The sequence below is a fragment of the Chelonia mydas genome, chromosome 1 (genome assembly GCF_015237465.2).
Source record: "Chelonia mydas isolate rCheMyd1 chromosome 1, rCheMyd1.pri.v2, whole genome shotgun sequence".
NCBI lineage: Eukaryota > Metazoa > Chordata > Testudines > Cheloniidae > Chelonia > Chelonia mydas.
Genome location: NC_057849.1, coordinates 95,530,762 through 95,555,287, shown reverse-complemented (window position 1 = coordinate 95,555,287; position 24,526 = coordinate 95,530,762). Strand labels below are relative to the sequence as shown.

The 24,526-nt window shown below is 44.9% G+C and overlaps 1 protein-coding gene across 2 annotated transcripts in view; it reads left to right on the top strand.

Moving 5' to 3' along the window:
- Positions 1–24,526, top strand: part of UGGT2 (UDP-glucose glycoprotein glucosyltransferase 2) — a 295,296-nt gene that overhangs the window by 187,976 nt on the left and 82,794 nt on the right. For both annotated transcript variants that reach the window (XM_037895931.2, XM_043534691.1), the window contains one exon: positions 14,626–14,815. In XM_037895931.2, coding sequence (XP_037751859.1) covers positions 14,626–14,815 — 190 coding nt within the window. The remainder of the gene's footprint in view (positions 1–14,625; positions 14,816–24,526) is intronic.

Here is a 24,526-nt window from a genome sequence, read left to right as displayed (position 1 = left end):
AGTGATGAGAGGCCACTCTGCATGCCTGGCACTGGATCCGTGTATCCCTCCTGCCTTGGCTCTGCTGGCATCCCTTGAATTATAGGTCCCGAGACAGGTGCCTTTACCAGTTCCAGTCCTGTCAAGAGAGTGAATACCATAGACTCTGGAGAGAATCAGAAGCACTCCAGCCCTGAGGAACTGTTCACCCTGGAAGGAGTGAAGTCGCTGCCTGTTCCAGTGTACTCAACTCTGCAGAGGGCACCATCTCCTGCATTACATCTACCTCCTGCTGACCATACCTCTCCAATGCATCCCATTCTGGTGGCTCCGTCGGCACTGCCATTCATGCAAGACTCTGACTCCTCGGAATCTGAGGACCCAGACGTTCGGCATAGTCTGCCACGTCCGTTCCAGAACATGACTACCAGAGGGTTCTGATGGCTCCATGGCAGTTTTCTCCCTGCCTTACCCAAGAAGCTGGTATCCAGCTCCTTGGGTACAAGTACAACAACAGCAGGATCAACCAGGTTGGCCATACTGGAGTTTATGGCCCCAGTCGTCGCTTTCGGAACAATCTCGTTGGGCTCAGGAGAACTCCCCGTTTCACCGCCCCACCCTTCATCCAGTAGACATTCAGAAATGGCGTTTGATGATGCACTGATCAATCCAGTACCAGCATATCCAGAGACATTCCCTTCATCATCTCCAGACACTGCTGTATCCTTGACACCTTCCTCCCTGCCAGATGACTATCGTCAGTTTCAAGAACTACAGAGAATCGCCAATGCTCTTGTGATCCCACTGGAAGAGGTGCAAGACTGTCAGCACCAGTCACTAGACATTCTTCACACATCAGCACTGCTACGGGTGGCCTTACCAATCAGTGATGCCATTCTTTAACTGACACACACCAGGTGGCATTCCCCAGCCACGTGTGCACCAGCCCCAAAGGGGGCTGAGAAAAGGTACTGTATTCCCCCACAAAGGGTCAGTGTAACGGGGCCCATGCCATGCCCCTTCGGTTTGGCTCCTCTTCTATCCCTCTTCTCAGAGACTCAGGGACACTTCAGGGTGGTGCAACACTCGTGCTCTTTATTTGTGATCAAGTTCCCACCACCAGTTTCCAACGATATACAGGATTTTTACCACAGTCGTGGCCGGCCACAGACTTGGAGACTCCCACCTCCCTCTCAGTGTGAGCCTGACCTTCCCCTCCTAGTCTCCGCGCCCCCAGACCTCTTGCTCTCACTTCCTCCCAGCCTTATAGCTCCTTCTAATGAGGCTAGCAGGTGTGGACAGTTACCAGGCAAGCATCAGGCTATCTACCCAGCCCCAATCCAATCCCCCTGATTGGGGCTGGAGTGTCAGGAGCTGATTAAGGCCTCTCTAGTAGCACCCTGCCATCGTCATATTTTTTGTTTTCACACCCTCCACCTAACTCCTTAGTAATACAGACTGTGTCAGACAGACCAAAGGAAAACACCCATGCTCGATTCCCACAGACAGGGAGGGTAAGAGACTGGACCTCATGGGTTGAAAGGTTTTTTTCTTGGCTGGACTGCAGTTCCAGATCTCTAACTACTTGGCATTGATGGCCAATTATGACTTTATAAACTATAAACATAGAAGCTACCTCAGCTGGATCATATTTGATTCCAAGCAATTTTATCAGAAGGCAAGATGGTCACCAGGTCCATACTTCAGACTACAGTTGATTCAGTGGACATGTCCTCGTGTGTATTGGCAACTGGAATTGTCATGAGGCGGGAATCCTGGTTACACTCCTCAGGTTTCCCTAGAGAGAGGTGCAGAACACAATCTGAGGACCTTCCTTTTGATGAATCACATCTCTTCAACCAGAAAATTGATGATTCCTTACACTCTCAAAAAGACTCTAGAGCCACTTTACGGTCCTTCAGCATATATACTCTGGCACCAAAGAGAACATTTTATCACCCACCACCAGCCCAACGCTATAGAACTCCTAACTTCTACACAGAGCCCGTCCACCTGTTCCGGCAATGCAGATGTCTGCACAACCCACTCAGTCATTGCGAAAGCGGTATTTCTGAGTGTGCCTAGAGAGATGTCAGCCACTCCGTACACCAATACTCCTACCCTCCACATCTTTTGGGAATTGTCTCAAACTCTTTTTACCAGATTAGAGAGCTATAACAATGGACAAGTAGGTCTTGGACGTCGTTTAACGTTGCTAAGGCTTGGGCCTGTGGTCAGGGCCAAGTAGCAAGGGGTTCGGGCATTCTATCTCCTGCAGATAGCCGACAAACACTGACTCCGTGGCCTAGAGAGGGGCAGACTACCACCCTAGGGTTGGGGTGGGTGGGGGGACGCAGGCCCACCTGCTCCACTGCACCCTGGCCCAGGGCCCTACCACTGGTGGAGAGATCTGCCACTGGGTCAGCGGGGATCCTGACTGCAACACGCTGACCTGATCTCCGGCAGCGCTGCAGCCAGACTAGGGTCGGCTGCCCCAGGCCACTTCCTAACTCCCCCTTGGGGTGTACCTGGATCGGTAGAGTGTCCTCCAGATTGTCCGTGTAGAAGGCCTGTGGTAGTTCTGGCCACTCCTCCTTGGTCGGGTCAGCATGCAGCTCTGGCCATGTATGCAGCTCAGTTCCTCAGGGGCCTTCGGCAGTCTCCCAGGTCGTGAGCAAGCAGGAGGCGTCTGGCTCCTCTGGCAGCTGCACCAGAACTGAGCTCCCAGACCCTCCCTTTATACTTCCTGACCCGCCCACTGACTTTCTGGCGGGAGGGGTGAGCACAGCTTGGCTCCACCCACCAGGCATTCCTCTCCCTCTGTGTCCGTGGGAGGCCACTCCACCTCACTACAAGACCGATTGTGGATCTCTGACACCTCAACCACACGATTTGCAAGCCAAAATTCTATATGGTCGTGCTTGCGACCATCATTTTCCTCACTAGAAAAAGGCATGTAGTTTACGGCTCTCGACATGCAGACATCTACTTCTATATCAACATACATCCAACCCACAGAAGATTCCTGAGGCTCAAGTAGGGCATCGACGCTTCCAATACAGGGTTCTCCCATTTGGACTTACCACTGCTTCATGAGTTTTTACAAAGGTTTTCTCTGTGGTAGCGGCTCACCTACAATGTCAGGGAATTCTTGTTTTCCCATACCTGGACAAATGGCTGCTGGAAAAGAGGAAGCTCAAGCATCAATGTCCCATCTTCTTCTTCTCCTCTCCTCCCTAGGAGTGAGCATCATATGAAAAAATCAACTTTGTACCTTACTGGGTCCATGGAATTCATAGGAGCTCGCATTGATTTGACCTGCGCATGAGCTTATCTGCCACAGGACAGATTCCAGAGCCTACTGGACCAAATAGCCCTGATAACCTCCAACCCTTCGGTCTCAGCCAGGACCTGTCTCTCCATCCTATGGCACCTGGCAGAGTGCACATATGTCACACTCTTCACCCGCCTGAATCGTCACAGTCTGTAACTATGGCTGCAGAGTTTATTCCCCTGTGCACCAGTCCATGGACACCATATTCAGTATTCCACCAGAGGTCATTTCTTCTCTTCAGTGGTAGACGGACCAGATACAAATCTGCTCTGGGATGTGCTTCCTCCCACCCTCGCCAACCATGATAGTCATAACAGATGGATAAGTCTGAGACTGGGGCACTCACATTGGCAATCACATGACACAAGGCACCTGGTCCACGTGAGGCATGGGTGCCCATAAACATTTTCAAACTTTGGGCTGTATGCAAAGCATACCACGTGTTCTTACCAGCTATCCACTAGTGCCACATCCTCATCATGTCAGACAGCACCACCACAGTATACTACATAAACAAACAAGGGGGGCTGTGAGGTCCCCGGCGCTGTGTATGGAGGCAATTTGCCTCTGGGAATGGTGCATCGAACACCATATTCTTTTGTCAGCACCCTACATGCCTGGCACCCAGAATGTGATTGCAGATTCTTTCAGCAAGAACTTTGCAACTGACCATGAATGGGAGTTGCACAACACAATAATCGCACACATCTTTGGTCACTGAGGCACACCAATCCAACCTCCCCTGCTCCCTGTCCCCTGACTGCCCCAACCCCTATCCACACCCCTGCCCCTTGACAGGCCCCCGGGACTCTCATGCCTATCCAACCCCCCCCCCCCGTTCCCCGTCCCCTGACTGCCCCCCCCGAACTTCTGCCCCCCGGGACCCCTTGCTCCTTATCCAACACCCCCACTCCCTTACCATGCCACTCAGAGCAGTAGGTGCTTGCAGCCATGCTGCCCGGCAGGAGCGACAGACCAGAGCGCTAGCAGCACAGCAAGCTGAGGCTGCCGGGTGGGGCTAGCCTCCCTGGCCGGGAGTTCAGGGGCTGGGCAGGACGGTCCTGCGGGCTGGATGTGGCCCGTGGGCCGTAGTTTGCCCATTTCTGAACTACACCTTCCCCACACACACTTCTACCCCTTATCCTCCACAAACTCAGGTAGAAGAGAGTGATGGTAATTCTGATCTGTTCTGGTCTTGCCAATTCTGGTTCCCTCCTCTTCTCTGCATGTTGAAACAATGTTCACTCCCGCTACGGATGTTTGTGGAATGGCTGACACAATACAACAGCAGACTTAGGCTTCCAATCCATAGATGCTACACAAGGCAGTGTGGTTTTTGGATTGACACCTCTATTAGCACAAGAATGCTCATTGGCAGTTCAAGATGTCCTCTCCAGTAGTCAGAAAGACTCGGCAAGGCGATCTTATCAGGTCAAATGGACATGCTTCACTTCCTGGGCCCTACGGCAAGGTCTTGCCCCGGAAGCTGTGGTCAGCTGTGACATTCTGTACCTTGGGGGAGCATACTGTAACCCCATATTCCTCATTTTCATATAATCATGATCTTAGTATAAAGCATGCCTTGTAAGGTATCAGGGGAAAGGTTATGATCTGCTGAAAGTCATTTCTCTATCCATAGATGTGTATCATTAATGCATATGAAGTTATGAGAATTGTGTTGTATGGCGGTCACTAAAACATGCTGTAAGTTGGGGAATCAGCCAGATATTAGCTCCCCAGAGGCAACAGCAAGGAAAGTAACCAACGCCCGGGCCGGGTGTCAAACAACCCATCAACAGCTATCCTCCAGCAAGGGAGCTACAATGCAATGAGGGAGCTCACCTGCATGAGGCTACACCAGGGGAATTGCTCAACCTTGCTTGGGAGAGACTCAGCAATGCCACACAGACATGCCTGGACTTGTGCTCCCCAAGCACATGGACTGAGGGTGTAAAACAGACAGAGCGGACACATACTGGGCCCTTCTCCTGCCCCCACCTATGCTACAAGTAACCAAGACACTGAGAAGGAGACAGGACTCCCAACACAGAAGATTGGTCCGGATTTAAGGAACAAACCTGTATATTAAGGACTGCAACATGCAGTGGTGTGAGAAAAACTGTTTAATCTAGTTGCTACCCAGTCTAATAGGGTTGAGAGTTTAGACTGCATGTTTATATTTTCTTTTCTTTTCGTAACCGCTCTGACTTTTTGCCTATCACTTATAATCACTTAAAATGTATCTTTGTAGTAAATAAATCTGTTTGTTTATTCTACCTCAAGTAGTGCGTTTGGTTTGAAGCGTGTCAGAGACTCCCTTGGGATAACAAGCCTGGCATGTATCAATTTCTTTATTAAATTGACGAACTCATATAAGGTTGCTGTGTCCAGCGGGCATAACTGGACACTGCAAGACGGAGGTTCCTAAGGTGGTGTCTGGGACTGGAGATATTGGCTAGTGTCATTCGGTTGCACAATCCAAGGAGCAGCTTACCTGCCAGAGGCTGTGCATGAACAGCCCAGGAATGAGGGTTCTCACAGCAGAGCAGAGTAAGGCTGGCTCCCAGAGTCAACGATTGGAGTGACCTAGCAGATCACTGGTCCAGATAACGCCAGGGGAACGTCACAGCATCTCCATACTCTTAGACTATTTCCTCCAACTGAAAACCTTGGGACTAATTCTCAACTTTGTCAGAGTGCATGCAGCCACCATTAGTGCTTTCCATCCTCCCGTGGGAAGGGCATTCAGTTTTTACCCACCCCTTGACCACCCGATTCAGGAAGGCCCTTTTAATGTAAATATCCACCTATTCAGCCCAGAGCTCCCCAATGGGACCACAAACTAGTCCTTACCTCTTTTAATGACCTCTCCCTTAAAACCACTGGCCTTCTGTCCTGTCTCTCTCCTCTCCATGAAGGTCACTTTCCTTGTTGCTATTGCCTCAGCGAGGAGGGTTGGTGAGCTGGGAGCCATAATTGGAAACCCCAGTTTCACAACATTCCATAAGGACAAGGTCTCACTATGACTGCATCCCAAAGGTGGTTTCTCAATTCCACCTCAACCAACCCATACATCTGTCTACCTTTTTTCCAAAACGACACATCTCGAACGAAGAATGGTGGCTTCATTCCCTCAATGTGCGTAAGGCCCTGGCCTTTTACCTTCAAAGTCAAAGCCATTCCAGAAGTTTCCCAGGCTATTTGTTGCCATAGCAGAGAGAATTGAAGGACAGGCCATTTCCACCTGGAGACTTAAGTGGGTCTCAGGGTGCATTATGCACCGCTGTCTGCTGTCAGGGTGCTCCCCACCAGATGGGATACAAGCCCATTCCACGAGAGTGCAAGCATCAACAACAGCCATGCTCCATGACATGTCCCTTGCAGACATGTGAAGTGACCGTGTGGAGTTCGGTACACACCTTTTCCTCTCACTATGCTCTGGTATATGATTCTGTGACAGATGCCTCATTCAGCTCAGCAGTCTCCAGTCTACGGTTCCACCATCTTCCTCGCACTCTCAGAGGAATACAATAGGGACCATCTCTCTCTCTCGAAGAGGAGGTTATTTACCTGTAACTGAAGGTTCTTCAAGATGTGTGGACTCTATCTGTATTCCAGTCCCACCCTCCTTATCCTCTGTAGGTCTGTGGTGGAGAAGGAAGTGGAGATGTGGACAGTCTGACCTACCCTTTATTGCCTTGGGTGAAACCATGAGGCAATGCAAGGGTGCATGTGCGGAGCGCTGAGCAATACAGCTTTGAAAAGCTCCGGGCACATGTGCATAACCCTCAGTGGAATACCGATAGGGATCACGCATCTTGAAGAACCTTCAGTTACATTACATCAGAACTGAGGGAAATCTCTGTGATTGGTATTGTTTGATGATCTCTTGTGTTGATTTCAGCAATGGTAATTGTCATTATCTCTGTATCCGAATGACCAAAAACTGTAGCAGCGTTAGCCAGTAATATTTTAGATTAAACACCATCGCAAATACGACACTTTTTTGTTCTGGTGAAAAACAAAGTTTTGCAAAGAAATCAGCCCTTTTTTTTGCCAAAATAAATGTATCTACTCTACACAAGGGAGCACAGCTAATTCCATTGTAATTCCAATTTAGTTCACCAAAATTAATTCAGTAATGGCTACTTATGAGTCCATATAATTGTAAATCTTCTTAAAATATTAGCTCTCTGATAGATTGAGCCATCAACGCATAATATTTTAGTATATTCATCTTATACTAATCTTTTACAGTAGCTAGTAATAATACACTGGCAGTCGTTTCTTGTTATGTCCTCCACAATCACATACTCAGCTCATTTCCAATTAAAGAGACTGCTATGAATAATCCATATGATTTCACATAATCTCATTTTCTGTTGCTCAGCTTCTGTCTCCATTCATCACTCATGGTTAATGCCCGCTGCCCCCACCTATGGAATTCAGAGGCAGTCTAATGTTGTTTCTGGAGCCTCCAGGATTAAGCCCTGCAATTCAGTTTAGGCCTCCAAATTTTCTGCTTGGCAATAAAACAAATTGGTAATTCAGTTTCTACTGACTATTTTGTTTTATAACTTCAATTTTTATTTGTTTTCATGCAATAGCAACTTAAAATCTTTCCTCCACCTCCATCCTGGATCAAGTATTTCTCAGTTTCAACCACCCAGATTTGCAGCTGGAAGCTTGCTTTCTGAGACACTTCTACATGCCCTCCCCCAGACCTAGCAAAGCTACCTACAAATGCTGGGCTAAATCTAAGTGTTGTTCCCTATCTGAAGCAGCACAGTCTATACAGAGGGCAAATTATACCCTGTCTGTTCACAGCCAGCTGACCCTTGTGCTGCCGGGACATGGGGCTCAGAGCCAGAGCAGCATGTTTTTTCCCTCCCTGCTCTGAGGACTTTTCTGCGACTCTACTGCATTTCATGGAGAGAGTCTACAAATGAGGAGAACACTATCGGGCCAACTCAGGAGTAAGTCCCACAAAAGATCCAGGCCAGACAGGGAAAACCCCTGAAAGGATCCAGAAGTCCCTGTCATAGTCTTCTGTACTAGATACGGACTGATCACAGAGCTTGCTTATACATACCAGTTGTGTTCCTCATAAGATCCTTTAATGCTCTGCTAAGTATGGCCGAGGGTTGTTTAAATAAGTGCCACCTGGTGGCTGAACAGTGTAATACAGTTTAGCGTTCTATTATTACATCTCGCTCTTTTAAGTTCTGCATTCCTACCATTTACAATATTTACACTGTCACACTATCTTTGAAGTTCAGAACGTATCAGTCTGGTAAGTGTCTCTGAACTGTACTGGTTTTGTAATTACATGACCTGAACGTGTAACATCTTAGTCATCTGCCTTTCCTTAGTTGCAGTGACTGGCTGTGCTCGCTTTGGAATCCTTGAGTCATTTTCTTGTTCTGCATCTGTCATTGCTTTGTTTCTGAGGAACAAACTGTAGATGTTGACAGTTTCTGTGGAAGTCTCCACTGTTGGTCTCGATCACACATGATGCAAGCACTGAATTCTTGTTCTTTACTGCAGCTGGAGTTGTCCATCCTTTTTCTCCATGCAGTTTGTATGAACATGATCACCAGGTTCTACACCTGACAGTTCTCTGTGTGATGTCTGTTGTAAAAGTGTTCATAAATTCTTTTAGCCTTTTTATTCAATTTGTCTACTCTCTTCGTGTTGGGCCACTTTAGAAATAGGTTATTTTCCAAAGCTGGAACAGGACTTCTGAGTTGTCTTCCCATCAGGAGTTGTGCTGGACTATATCCAGTAGCCACTATCAGTGTGGATCTGCAATTCAGAAGAGAAAGACATGGATCTTCCTCTGCAGGATTTTCTTGGCTGTCTGTACAGCTCTCCCAGCTTCTCCAGCACTTGTGTGCTGCTAGTAATATGATCAAAATTATATTTTATTTGGAATGACTTAAATTCTGCTGCAGTGAATTGTGGTCCATTGTCTGTCACTACTTGTCCTGAAATACTGAAGTGAAGTACACTTGAATTTCTCAATAACACTGCAACATATTTATGTCTTTCAAATACATTATTTCTGTATACCTGGGAAAATAGTGCATGATGACCAGGTAATGATGTCCTTCAAATTCGCATAAATCTGCAGCTAGTCTCTTTCAAGGTCTAGCTGGTAGAAGTGTTGTTATTAAACGTTCTTTGTGTTGTTATTAAAAGTTCTTTGTCTTGTCTTGGTCTGTTTTTTCTGTAACGTTCACATGCAGATACTTCATTCTTTATGTCCTTGCTGATGCCAAGCCACCACAGTGACTGGTTGGCCCATTTCCAGCATTTAGTTAATCCTTGATGTCCTTCATGAATGAGGTGTAGGATTTCTCCTCTTATTTCATTTGAAATTTCAATGGCTTTATTCGTTAATCAGTTTGACTTGTTTAGTTGTCCAAGCACTGCAAAGTAGTCTCTGGTCATTTCTTTAGTGTTTTTAGATACTTGGGCCAGCCGCCCAAGTATCTTACAACTTCCTGAAGTTGTGTGTCTGTCTGAGGTCGCTTTTTGTAGCTGGAGTAGTCTCTTTTGTGACATTGGTCTGTATGTATCCACAGCAGCCACATACTCCTTTTATGTCCTCTTTGAGATCACCGGTAGTTGAGTGTGATGCTGGGCTCTGTGACAGTGTATCTGCTACTACCAGATTTTCCTTAGCAACAGATATTGGCATCTCAGTTGTGCTTGATCCAGGTCTTTTCTGTTGATGAGGGTTACAAGCGGTTTATGATCTGTTAAATGATGTAATGTAAATGTAAATGAATCCAGTCCACACACACATCTGTAAAAGTGCTCACATGCCCATATGCTTGCTAGGCACTCATTTTCAGTCTGTGCATATCATTTTTCAGCTCCTGTAAGTTTGTGAGAATAAAATGAGACATACTGTTGCAACAGTACACTACCTAGGCCATAGCTGATTGCATCCACACTGACCATTGTGGGTTTGTGCCTATTGTAGTACTTGAAAACTGGAGCTGTTGAGATTTCTTTTACCTCTTTTAAGGCATTTTCTGAATTTTGCGCCCAGAGCCAAGATGGACTTTAACCATTCTTTCAGTGATTTGTCACTGTAGAAAGGTTTTGTAGGTATCAACTTAGGTAATTTACCATCCCCAGTATATGTCCCAGTTCTGGTACATTGCAAACCCCAGAAATTCAGGGTCCCAGAAAAGCAAAGCACCTTTGCAAGGCAACAATTAATATTATTACTGAACAAGTGGTGTGAAAATCAGGAAGTAAACCCCTCTTCATTTGCCTTCCACCCCCTGAGGAAGTGTTTAATGGAGCTTTTCTCCCATGTACAGCACTATGTACAGCTTTCAGCCCAAGGACCCTTGCTCTGCCAGGGAAAGGGACTCAGATTTGAGGCACAGTGCAATGGGAATTGTGCCTTCTCATCATCAGTCAGAGAGAGTCTGAAAGGCAGGAAAAGGCTCTTTCTCTCCAACCTTTCTCCGCTGCATAGGCTGGCTCCACATTATAGTCTTAGGAGCACTTCAGGCAGTCTGTGACCAGATCAGAGGCACATAAGGTTTCCCCTCCCTGCAAAGCTGAGACTTCATGGGATTACAGAGGAGTAACTGAGAAATCCCTTCTCATGTTCAAAATGATACTGATTTAGTGAGTCATACGTGTTTGCTCATATAGTGCTTACTAGGGTGCTAGCCAGCCTGTGTAGTGTGCAGGCAACCTTTCAGGCTCCCAGGGACGTCTAGAGAGCTACTTCCACAATTGAGGTATTTGTACCAGTAACCTGCCTCATCTGAATAATCCCCAGGTCAGGAAGAATAGCATACTACCTCTTCCCTATAAATAGCCAAGGGAAGCACCACACATGCACCACCCAACTCCCCCCCATCGCCCCAGGACTTTTCCAGGACAGGATACAAGTGGTTTGCAAGGAGCTCGTTAATAAAATCTCTTTCATTTCAAGCATTATTAGATACATGAGATTGGCTTATGACTGAGGCATGAGTGTTTATATCCCTTCAAAAACCAGGGAGTCAAAGCTTCGCCACAAAAATGAAAATAATGTCTTGGGCAGAGAAGAATCAGCTATCTTTCAAGTCAGTTCACGTAAAGGATACATAAGAGAAGAAAAGTAAGAGGTTGAAGTCCTCTTGCTAGTCCTCCACTGGCCCAGAAAGGACTTTGGACTTACTAGATTGCCAGGAACCCACATTGCATACATAAAAAGAAAAGGCTTTCACTGTGGCACAAGTACTCCTTTTCTTTTTGCGAATACAGACTAACACGGCTGCTACTCTGAAGCATTGCATATATAGAAGACAGGGACTCCTTCAAACCTGACCAGAAGCACTTAGAGTTAACAGCCTGAGCACTGGAACAGAAGTGTAGTCCATTAGGCTGTTGTTACATTTTGGTATCCAAATAGAACTCAACTGGGATATGTCATTCATTGGTCTGGTCAAATTTACATTTCTGGTGTAAGGGGAAACAGAAAGCACTTCTGGGCAAGGACTTCCTATTGGTTTGTACAGTGCCCAGGCCAATGAGTCCCTAGCCTGTAAATGCCACAATATATGTAATCATAATCACAAAGTTCTGGTGATTTCAGCTATTCTAGAGTTTATCCAGAATGGTTGATTGGAGTCCTACAACAAACCATGATAAAAATGTGGGTACCAATCCTACTAGCATTCCATAGGTAGGCATGTCAGACTCTCCATTCCAGTATCATCAAATGGCAAGATTAGTCAAAATGACAGATTACACAAGCCTGTGGCAGTTGCCATTACCTCCCTAAGGCAAGTTTTGGAATTAGTTACCCTATCTATACAAGAACTACACTGCTGTTGTCAGGAGGAGAAGGTTATACTTATAGCTCCACAAACTTTTCTGTTTAAGGTTAGTTAATCTTCCCATAATTCCTGGGAAATAATTCTCCTATCATTTTGTTCTAACCCTTGGCACTTCTTTGGAATGTTGTGGTATACATGGGCTGCAGTTTCTCCAGGCAAGATGTGAAAATCCTGTACCAGTTGGCCTACTAGGCATCTGGGAAAATATTCCCAGAAGTACCTATGGGGGCAGTAGGGGAAAAGTGTATGACCCTCATCTGAGAGATTTTCAAAGTAAGATTCCATTGCTCTTCAGAAGCACCCTTTGGTAGGAAGGTGCAACTGAGTTATTTACCACATGATGTCATGCTTTGTATCAGTGAATTTCCCTTGCTGCCTATTATTTCATTATAATAATTGAAACTCTTCTTATCCTTTCCCCACTACTTCAGTAAATTCACTGCTTGATACTTCCCATTACAGATGAATGAGGAGATAGGCAGGGCAACAGAATGAGAAATTTCTTACCTGTTAATTTTCTTTCTGCTAATATCTTCTCATTCAACCCACCCTGGTAATCTGGTAAATAACCAGAATATAAATTGATATTTTTCTCTAAAGGGAGAATTAGACATATAATTGTTTTGGGATTAATTAATACATTGTCAAGTTGTTGTCTTAATACTAATAATCAGTTACTGGAGAGCTTCTACAGCTTTGGAAGAACTCCTCTGGAGGCCTGAGATGAAGGGCAGTGCCTAGTCCTGGAGTGTCCAGCAACAACATTTGACAGCCTCCAAATTCCATAGGTGAGGGGGATTAGCCATTAGTGATGAATCCAAAGAGAAGCTGCTACCTGAAAATTATCAGATAAGAAATTTCTAATTCTTTTATGTACACTATGTGTTTGATCCTGACCTTTTGAATTCACATTAATTGTTTTATGCTACTGGCTGACCAACCAGATTTCTTAAGACTTCTCACACACACCTGGTAGAGCAGTAGTTAAAGTAAATCAAAACAGGAGGTGGGACTCAAAATTGTGGTAGTTATTGTGATGGGGGTCTCAGTAATGTGTAATGCTGGAATGCAACAAGGGGAAGTGGATGGGTATGAAGAGAACAAATGTCAGGAAAGTATTCCTTGTCTCCAGGAGGTCCGAAACATCCAAGCAAAAGCACATGTTTATGACAATAGCCATGCCTATCACTTAGGTTTGACCTGGAAGGAGAATCTGTTTTGATGTAAATACAATAAATTAAAAAATGGAAGGTCCAGGAATTCTTAACCCTGGAAAATTTTGAAATACCTAATGCAATTTCCTGCATTCTATAAAATTTTAAGGTAGTTTGGAAGTTATATTTTTTATGCTTGCCCTCTTCTTCTTCCCTTCCCCGCCTCTCCGAAATATTACTAAATATTTAATTGTGATTTGGTAGAGGCAAGTTATGTTCTATTAAATATATATTTAAAAAATGCACTAAAGCCATCAAAATCAGTGGGGCCCCAACATCTCAAACAGCAGCACATTAGCACCCATAAGAATCCTGGTATCCTGTGTTGTCTTTCATCTGAAATCCTGCCTCCCAAGCCCCATTTCACCGGTCACAATCCTGACATCTGAATCCAACATTAGTGCGTATTTAATTGTATTGTTTTGGCACTAGACTTTATATACAAAAATTTAAATATCTTTGACCTACTAAGTCTCACGTCTTTCTTTTCCTTCCTTTATGACACTACTTTTTCCAGTCTCTCTGCCTTTTTTTCTTAGTTTTCTACTTTTCCCCATGATAAAATTTCCCCCTTCCTCCACAGAAATCTCCCATTTGTCCGCTGCCTCTAGTTTTTCCATTTCCTTGTTCTGTTCTTCTCTGTTATCCTCCTTTTCTGGAGTAACAGCAGGGGAAAGAAAGCCAACAGGTCCATTTTGTTGCTCCTATGATCTGTTCTTTCTGGACTGTAGTTGGTAGGATGGGAGATGTTTCTCCTCTCATCTGTGCCCCTTCTTCTGTTGGAGCTAGTGACAAGGATGTCTTCCCTGGAGATCCTCTTCTTCTGTCAGGTGCTGCTGCTACTTCACCTACTGGCAGGAATTCTGGGAGGCCAAGAAACTCCACAGCCAGACTATTCCTACTGCTCCCACTTCAGATTCTCTGTCTTGGGTCATCACTTTACCAACCACTGAGAGTGTGGAAAGAGAGGGACCTTCACTCTCCCAAGCCAGAATGAGTGAGAGGAGAAATATTCCTCCCATGCTTACTCATTAGCCCATGTGTTAAACGGTAGGTATTACATGAACACATTTCACAGATACATGGAGCTGCCATACCTTCAAGCATCGTTCACATATTAATTAAATGAATTCAGAATGTTCACTGTGTTATAACATGTTTTTTTACAAGAACTTTCTTGTACTTAAAGCTCAGCCTGCATATTGTATAATATGTCATCTTTTGATGTACTTATCGTCAACAGCTTTTATCGTTTTGTTCTGGAGCCAGAACTGACCTCTGGGGCCAATAACCTCTTTCCTTCTGGACCTGTGGCAAAGTTCCTAGAGATGCCAGAAACACTACTTTTGACTCTAAACATGATCATTCCTGAAAGCTGGTTGGTTGAAGCAGTAAACAGTTCTTATGATCTCGATAACATTCATTTACAGGATGTAAGTAGTAATTTCTGAACACCTCTGAAAACTATAGTTGGATCATATAAGCAGAAACCAGTAATAATTTTGCATAAATGCTTAATATTTCAGTGAATTATTTTGTTAATCTTCCTCCCTTTTACATCCCATCTTCTCCCATCAAAACCTCTCCGCAGCTTTCTTTTCTTTATAAAATAAACAAAACGCTAAGAATTAAGCAATAAATTATACAAAAATAGCAAAATTATTAGTCTATAATTGCAGTACAGGCAATTACTTTTATATGTTGAAACAATAGTATATTTATGAAAGTGCACATCTTCTTGAGTTAGGATTGAAACAGTGAAGTAGGCATTCCATATGTTAGCCTTTCCTTTCCTTTTTTTGAGTATTTAATTTTAGCTTCATCATCTGACAATAACTGGGTTTTGAATTTTCCAATCTATTCATAGTCTTCCACGTTTTGTTCTTTGTTCTCATTATTGTGTACTATTGCAGGGTTTGAGTTTTATCAGTTTCACAAATGGATTATAAGATATTTTCATATATTCCACATTAACAGAGACTGTTTAATTCACACCCTCTCTCCTACCAACTTTCCAATTGCACTGTTCCATGAAATCACTGCTTTAATCTCTATTATCTGTAGAGTTTAGTAATGCACATACATAATATTTGTTTCTCATTTCCTTTTAACTTGGCTTCAAACTTGAGGTGTTGAGTATGCATTTGTAAACATATTGGGAAGAGTAACATCTACTACAGTTTATATTGTCCAGCAGTATTCACCACAAATTTTTTTCAAAATAAACTGTAGATTCTTCTTCAAGTGATATCCCTGTGGGTGCTCCACTTTAGGTGTTCGTGCACCCCTGCACTTGTAATCAGAGATGTGTGGTATCAGTGCCCAGTTGGGTTGCACATGCGCGGTCCCGTCTCGCGCCGCTTCAGGTGGCTTATCTGGCGCTGTGTGACCAGCACTCCCCACCCCCCCGGCCCCGTTCCTTCTCTACTGCCTTTGGCTACGAGTTGGAACATTTAGATGTGCCTCAGAGCTTACTTAGCATAGAATAACTCCAGTTAGTTCTAGTTTTATTAATAGTCAACCCTTTTTGTTCGTTTGTCCCTGTCCTTAAAAAAAAAAATTGTTTTTTCTTGATTAGAAATAGGTTTTTATTGAACCATGGGGGGACGAAATTCTCTCCGCAGAGGCATGCCTGGTTCCCTAGGCTTCAAACACTGCCTCGCCTGTAGGATGTCAATACCAGTGTCGGACAGAGACTCTCAGTGTGTCCTCTGCCTAGGCGAGACACACGTTCGTCAAAAGTGTCCGCACTGTCATAAGTTAAAAGCCAGGACCAGGAAAGCCAGGGGCTTACAACTGAAATAACTCTTAATGGGGAAGTCCCTCAGGCCGGTGTCTGAGCCAGAAGCAAAGACCCCCTCGGACAGAAGTCACCTATGGCAGCCTCTGATAGAGGCTCTTTTTCTAAGGCTCAGACAGCAGACCATCCAGCTGTAAAGGTGGCTAAAAAGCATCCTGTGGCTTCACCGACTTGGGAAACAGCCAAGAAAAGATGTTCCCCCTACTGGCATTCTCAGTACTAACCACACCATCAGTCTCTACAACAGAGGTAGCAGCACCCTGACGCAGGCAGTAAGGGGAAAATGAAACCCCATGCCTTGGCACTGCCAGAGCTGACCAGACACCCAGCAGCTCCTTGCAACTGCAAGAAAGCTGCCACCTACTAGCGATATACTGCAACTGACGCACACTCCTGTACCAATATCGACCTCACAATCAGCGGCACTAACCGCTATTACCTCAGTGGCACTGGCAATAGTGAGTCAGTTTTTGCTACAAAAGGTTTTGGCTGTCTCCTCAATGCCTAAATCGCCTGTCTTTGGCACCGACATCACCTCGGCTTGATCAGTTCCGAGTCACCTTTCCACTCCACCTCGCTCAGCTCCCCCTCTTTCAAGTAATGAGGATGATAATGATGACAGGGAGATTTATTCCTCCACCTCTCTTCTCCCATTGATAATCTAGCTGGGCATTCCCCATCACACATAGGTTATCATACTGAGGCCAAAGAACCCCAGTGGTACAGGTATCTCTGGATAACATGGATAACTCCGCCACAGTGGCTGTATTGGACCCCATGGATGACACATCCCTCTTACCACTGCAAACCTCCCAGCCCACCCAGGGAGAGCACAAATCAATCACCATTGCTGTCAGTACTGGGACTGTCTCAGTCTCCTGAGGATGTACCTGCAGAATAGAAAGAACCCTCTGACCAGGGAGTTGGACCTACCATCCACTTCTCTTCATCTTCTCCTGATGACACCATCATGCCCCTCCTCCTAATGTTGGGGACAACTTTAAACAATTTTAAGACCTCTATAGGAGGGTCACAAGTTCCTTGGACATCTCCCTAGAAGAACTCCAAGAAGCACAAACAAGCTTCTCCACTGCAGACATTGACTTTATCTGAAATCGCCCTACCCATGAATGATGCCATCATGGAACCTGTTAGGTTGATTTGGCAGACCCCTGAAATGATTCCATCAAATTGTCAGAGGTCTGACAGAAAATACTACGTGCCATCAAAGGGCATAGACTTCTGTCATTAATATAAAGGGAAGGGTCACCACCTTTCTGTATACAGTGCTATAAAATCCCTCCTGGCCAGAGGCAAAATCCTTTCACCTGTAAAGGGTTAAGAAGCTAAGGTAACCTCGCTGGCACCTGACCCAAAATGACCAATGAGGGGACAAGATACTTTCACATCTGGAGGGGGGGAAAGAGTTTTTTGTCTGTCTGTGTGATACCTTTGCCGGGAACAGATCAAGGATGCAAGCCCTTCAACTCCTGTAGAGTTAGTAAGCAATCCACCTAGAAAATGCATTAGGTTTTTCTTTGTTTTGGCTTGTAAATTCGCTGTGCTGGAGGAAATGTGTATTCCTGTTTTTGTGACTTTTTGTAACTTAAGGTTTTGCATAGAGGGATTCTCTATGTTTTGAATATGACTGCCTGTAAGATTATCTTCCATTCTGATCTTACAGAGTAGTTCTCTTATCTTTTTTTTTTGTTCTTCTAATAAAGTTCTGATTTTTAAGAATCTGATTGCATTTTTTGGGTCTTAAAAATCCAAAGGGTTTGTGCTCATCTTGTTTATTCTCAAGCCTCCCCAGGAAAGGGGGTGTAAGGGCTTGGGGGGATATTTTGGGGAAATAGGAACTAAAGGTGGTCCTTTCCCTGTTCTTTGTCTAAAACACTTGGTGGTGGCAGCATTTTACCTAATCCAAGGGCTAGGACTTTGTGCCTTGGGGAAGTTTTAACCTAAGCTGATAGAAATAAGCTTAGGGGGTCTTTCATGCGGGTCCCCACATCTGTACCCTAGAGTTCAGAGTGGGGAAGGAACCCTGGCAACTTCCTCTTTTCCCACTCCACACTGAATTCTTTGGTTGTGGATGCGGTCCACAAATAGGGCAGACAACCATTCTCCGAAAATACATCATATGACAAGGACTGGAAGAGGCTTGACCTCTTTGACCATATAAGGCTTATTCTTTGGTGACGCTCCATCTTCGAATCGCCAACTATGAAGCACTACTTGCAAAATACAACCACATGAATTATGTAAAGTTAGCAGATTTTATTGAATTTCTCCCAGAGGAGAAAAAAGAACTGTTCAGATCACCTCACCTCTGAGGGACAACTGATTGCCAGACACGGGAGCATGCTCTACAGCTACTGCAATAGTAATGAGGAGAGCTTCTTGGTTGTATCTCTCTGGCATTCCCAGAAAGGTGTAATCGACTGTTCAAGATCTTCCATTTGACGGATCTAAACTCTTTGTGGCCAGAACTGATGAATCTCTACTCACTCTCAAGGACAACACTGAAGGCCCTGGGTGTTTATACCCCTAGGAACAAGAGAAGACAGCAAATATTACAACCCACAAAGGTTCTGATCTACACCATATACACAACCAAATAGGCAGTATGAACCTCAGGGACATAAACATAGGCCTTCAAGGAGATGACAGCCTCCACTTCAAGCTGCCATGTCCCACCAACCATCCTCCAGACAGCAAGTTTGATGTATTGGTCGAGGGCCCGAGAACGCCACATCTTTCAACGATGGAACCCATTTCCATCTCTCAGACATTTTCAGACCGTCTTATCCCATTTTACCCAATTGGGCACTCCACCACAAAAGACAGATGGGTATTGGAGATAATCAAAATAGGATATCCATTTACTTTCATCCCCGCTACCTACTCTCCCTCCCCGTCCATCTTCAGGGGACCCTTCTCACAAACATCTACTGTGACAAGAGGTAGCCCATCTCATGAATCTAGGAGCAGTAGAACTGGTACCCACAAAATACAGAGTGAAGGGGTTCTACTCACTTTACTTTCCCATGCAGAAAAAAACAGGAGGATGGAGACCCATTCTCGATCTCCAACATCAAAACGAGTTCGTAAAAGCACAATACTTCAAGATGGTCACACTAATTACCGTAATCCCAGCACTAGAAAGGGGGAAATGGTTCTCAGCCTGCAACCTCCAAGGTGCATATTTTCATATAACCATCCGTCCTTCGCGTTGGCGATTTCTCTGATAAGCAATAGAACAGGGCCATTTGCAATATAAAGTCCTACCTTTTGGCCTAACCACTGCTCCTCGAGTTTTTTCGAAGGTCCTTGCTGCTGTGCTGCCTGCCTACGCAGAAAAGGAATTATGATATTTCTGTACTTAAACGATTGTCTGCTGAAAGCACTGTCACAACAAGCGGCGCTAGAGTCCACAGAACAGACACTTGCACTCTTTAGGAGGTTAGGCCTCCAAATAAATGCACAAAAATCTACACTGACACCAGTACAAAAAATAGAGTTCATTGGAGCCTACCTCAATTCTCCTGAGGCGACGGCCTCTCTTCCATGACGATTCCTCACCTTAACCAACCTGATTTCCATGGTATGAATCAGTTCATAAGTCATTGCCAGGATGTTCCTGCAACTACTAGGCTCTATGGCCTCCACAAAGTATGTCGTCAGGCATGGAAGACTCCATATGTGGTGCCTACAAGCCTGACTCTTCTCAGCTTACGTCCCACAAGCGCTTTGCAATATCAATCAAGCTAAAAGACTCCCTGCTCTGGTGGACACAACCAGACAACATCTGTGAAGGCGTATGAGACAATGGCAATGGTGCATCAGATGCAATATCCACCTTACAGCACAATACCTACCTGGCTGCCAGAACACCACAGCAAATATATAAAGCAGGAATTTCTCCCAGGATTCCGAGTAGAAATTGGACACACACGTGCTCCGAAACGTTTTCAAGCATTGGGGATTCCCAATGATAGACCTGCTCTCAATGGCACAAAACACCAAATGTCCACAGTTCTGCTCCAGGGCAAGACTTGGTCACCACTCTCTGGGCAACGCCTCCCTTGTGAAGTAGAGCGCTCCTCTCCTATATGTGTTTCCCGCCCACCCCTCTCCTGGATGGGGTGATCTACAAGATCAGACAGGACAACCCCAGGGTAATTCTAATAGCCCCCACATAGCCTCACCAAACCTGGTATCTTTACCTTCTCAAGCTATTGGTATGCCCACCACATATGCTATCGCTTCTGCCTCATCTTCTGTCCCAGGACGCTGGTCACATTCTTCATCAATGTCTGCAAAGACTTCATTTTGTCTCATTGGTACCGATAGCACCAAAGGCATCTGTCAAGGTTCCTTCCCCACTCTGAACTCTAGGGTACAGATGTGGGGATCTGCATGAAAGATCCTCTAAGCTTATTCTTACCAGCTTTGGTTAAAACTTCCCCAAGGCACAGATTTCTGTCTTTCCTTGGGAACCAGTTTAGGTTAGAAACCTGGTACACTGCCACCACCAAGTGATTTAAACAAAGAACAGGGAAAGAGACCACTTGGAGACGTCTTCCCCCAAAATATCCCCCCAAGCCCTACACCCCCTTTCCTGGGGAAGGCTTGCTAATATCGTCACCAATTGGTACAGGTGAACACAGACCCAAACCCTTGGATTTTAAGAACAATGAAAAATCAATCAGGTTCTTAAAAGAAGAATTTTATTTAAAGAAAAGGTAAAAGAATCACCTCTGTAAAATCTGGATGGTAAATACTTAACAGGGTAATCAGATTCAAAACATAGAGTATCCCTCTAGGCAAAACCTTAAGTTACAAAAAGACACAAAAACAGGAACACACATTCCCTCCAACACAGCGAATTTCAGAAGCCCAAAAAACCAAAAGAAGAGCTAACTCATTTTCTAGCTAGATTACTTACTAACTTTACAGGAGTTGGAAGGCTTGCATCCTTGATCTGTTCCCGGCAAAGGTATCGCACTGACAGACAAAACCCTTTGTCCCCCCCCTCCAGATCTGAAAGTTTCTTGTCCTCTCATTGGTCATTTTGGGTCAGGTGCCAGCGAGGTTACCTTAGCTTCTTACCCTTCACAGGTGAAAGTATCTTGCCTCTGGCCAGGAGGTATTTTATAGCACTGTGTACAGAAAGGTGGTGACCCTTCCCTTTATATTTATGACAGCATCTAAGTACAGTACCCACAGATCATGTGGGTCCAGTGCAACAGATACCGCTGGTACACCTAAGGACGCTATGGGCACAGGCATCAAAGCAGTGGTACCACCCATCAGGGACAGGATTGGAGACTGTGCTGCCTCCTGGAAGACAGCATCAGTACGGATGCCCTCAGTACCAATGACTGTAAGGCAACCGTCATCAGACTGCTCAGTGCCACCGTCACCAGCTAGCTCGGTACCGCCAGCTCAATATTGGTAACCACTGACAGTACCAATTACTATGGCACTGTGCACTGGTGGAATTTAAATTCTCTATGAACCTCAGGGTATCTGAGGTACCAGAGTCTCTTCTAATCGGTACTGGGCATATCTTGTGCCCAGAAATCACCACCGGCACTGAGCAGTGCACCTCCGGTCTCCGTATCGGCTCCACCATTTTCCAGTGGAGAGTTGGATAGAGAAAAGGAGGAGGGCCTCTCCCATCACTCTTACTATGCTTCCTACCACAACCAACCCAGGTCTACCCTTGGTCTGGACCCCAACCCTCATGGTATGACCAACTATGATCTCAGCAGGGCATTCTCCTACACCATTCTCCCTCTCTAGAGCTTCAGAACCTCCTGAGGAGACTAGAGGAGGAGGTTACACCACATACTGATGTGTCATACTATACCTTGGGTGTGCACCCCGTAACCCCCATATTTATCATTTGTATATAATTGTGATATTGCATACAAAGCATGCATTGTAAGGAATCATGGGAAAGGCTATGATCTGCTTAAACCCACTGTTCCATATATATATAATGGAATATATATGGAATATAATGCATATGAAGTTATGAGAATTGTGTTATATGGTTGTCACTAAAATATGCTGTGGGTTTGGGAAGCGCCCAGATACTCGCTCTCCAGAGACAATGACGAGGGAAGTAACCAATGCCCAGGTGGGTGCTGAACAGACATCACCAGCCATTGTCCAGCAATCAGAGCTACAATGCAATGACTCACTTGCACAAGGCCACACCAGGGGAATTGCTCATATTTGCCTGGTGACTCAGCAATGCCCACCAGAGATGCCTGGACTTGTGTTCTCCAAACACATGGACTAAGGGTATAAAACAGAATATAGTGGCCCCATGTTTGGCCTTTTCTCCTCCCCTCAACCTACGCTCCAAGCAACAAGGACACTCGGAAGACTGGAGACTCCAACAGAGGAGACTGGCCCAGGTTTCAAGGGTGAAACCTGTGTAATATGAACTGCAGTATCCAGTGGGATGAGAAAAACTGCTTAATCTAGATGTTGCCCAGTCTAATAAGGTGGAAAGTTTAGACCGTGCTTATATTTTATTTTGGTAGCCACTCTGACTTTTTGCCTATCACTGATAACCACTTAAAATCTGTTTAGTTGTCAGTAAACTTGTTTTACTGTTTATCTTTACCAGTGAGTTTGCCTGAAGTGTTTGTCTTCGTCTGACAGCCTGACTGTTGAAAAGGAACTGTTAACTGCGCTTAGCTTATTTTCCAAAGTGATAGGGATTCAGCTCTCTTCTAGGACAGCTTCCATCCTGAAAGCCTCCATCTGGACCAAATTCAGTCTTTGGTGTCAAAAGCACAAAGAAAAGCCAAGAGATCCTTGGAATCCAGTTATGCTGGACTTCCTTCAAGAAGGAGTGGATAAGAGAGTTCAGCCAAGCATGCCGGGTGTCAACCCTCAGTAGTATACTGTTTGGAGGATTCTTGGGCTCCCTAGCTGAGAATTGTCATGTAACCAGGTTCTTCAGAGCCATTAGACTGGCCAGATTATTGGTGAGATCAATCTTCCACGGGCTCTGAAAGCCCTAACTATGCATCCCTTTGAATCTCTAGTATCTCTACCACCGTTTTACCTCTCCATCGAAACCTGTTTCTGGTCACCATCCCATCCACCAAACAAGTTTCAGAAGTGGCAGCCTTATCTACACAGAAACCTTACTATGTGTTCCATGATGACAAGGGGGTTCTAAGAACTCCTGAAACATTCTTGTCAAAGACAAATTCTGCTTTCTGTGCCTTGCAGGAAGTTGTCCTCCCTTCATTCTGTCCAAAGCCACAGAAACCAACTGAGAAGCTATGCACACCTGGGATGTCAGATGAGCACTAAAACTTGTTATCAGGCATACAGGATTCACAAGGAGATCAAGCTCTCTGTTTCCTTTCAGCCAAGGTGTCAGGGCCTTAGAGTGTCCAATCTATCCTTGGCCAGATGGATCAGACTGTGTATCGAGAGACACAAGACATCCAGCGTGCCTATTCCACAAGGAGTCAAGGCATATTCCACAAGATCCATGTCAACATCTTGGACTGAAAGAGCATGTGCTTCTACTTCACGGATCTTCAGAGAAGCGACATGGTCGTTGGTTAACAGATACGATGAAAATGGACTTTCTGCTTTCCACAGAGGTCTCCTTTAGTATAAAGGAGGTTGTCCAATTATAACCTTGCTGGTTGAGCAATTCTGAAAGAGGTTGTTTTTTTTCCTTCCTCCTCTTATTGGACGTTCTCCCGTCCCTCCTTACTCCTATCCAATGCTTGCTACTTCCCATACCTGGAAGAATTGTGGGAGATTCTGGGATACAGAATGGAACTTTACTTACCTGATCATTTCCTTTCTCCTAGCAGTGTCTCCCACAGTTCTACCCACTCCAGATGGCTCTCCATTTTATTTGGATAGTTACCACATAAGCAAGGACGGACTTAGTGTACATAATTAATTGGTTGGCATTGTTACTAATTATTTTCTACAAGTTTTTACACAGCTTTGGAATGAATCATCCAGCAGCTAGCCAGAGCAGGGTTTGTGGCTAGCACAGGATGTGCTACAACTTTGAACTGCCTATCAAAACTGCAGTCAGCAAGGGAATAGCCCATAGGTAGCAGAATTGTGGAGGATGCTGCTAGCAGAAAAGGAATTATTGGGTAAGAAATTTTCTATTACAAAAAATAAAATAAAGATGGTTAGATGATAGGATAAACAATGTCAAAAATTGAACTCAACATGGAATGTTATGATTTTCAAGAGATAAGAAGTCAGTTCAATTAATTCATGGTCTTACAAAAGTTTGTTACAAAGGCAAACTTTTATCCTAGGTCTGTACTAGGCT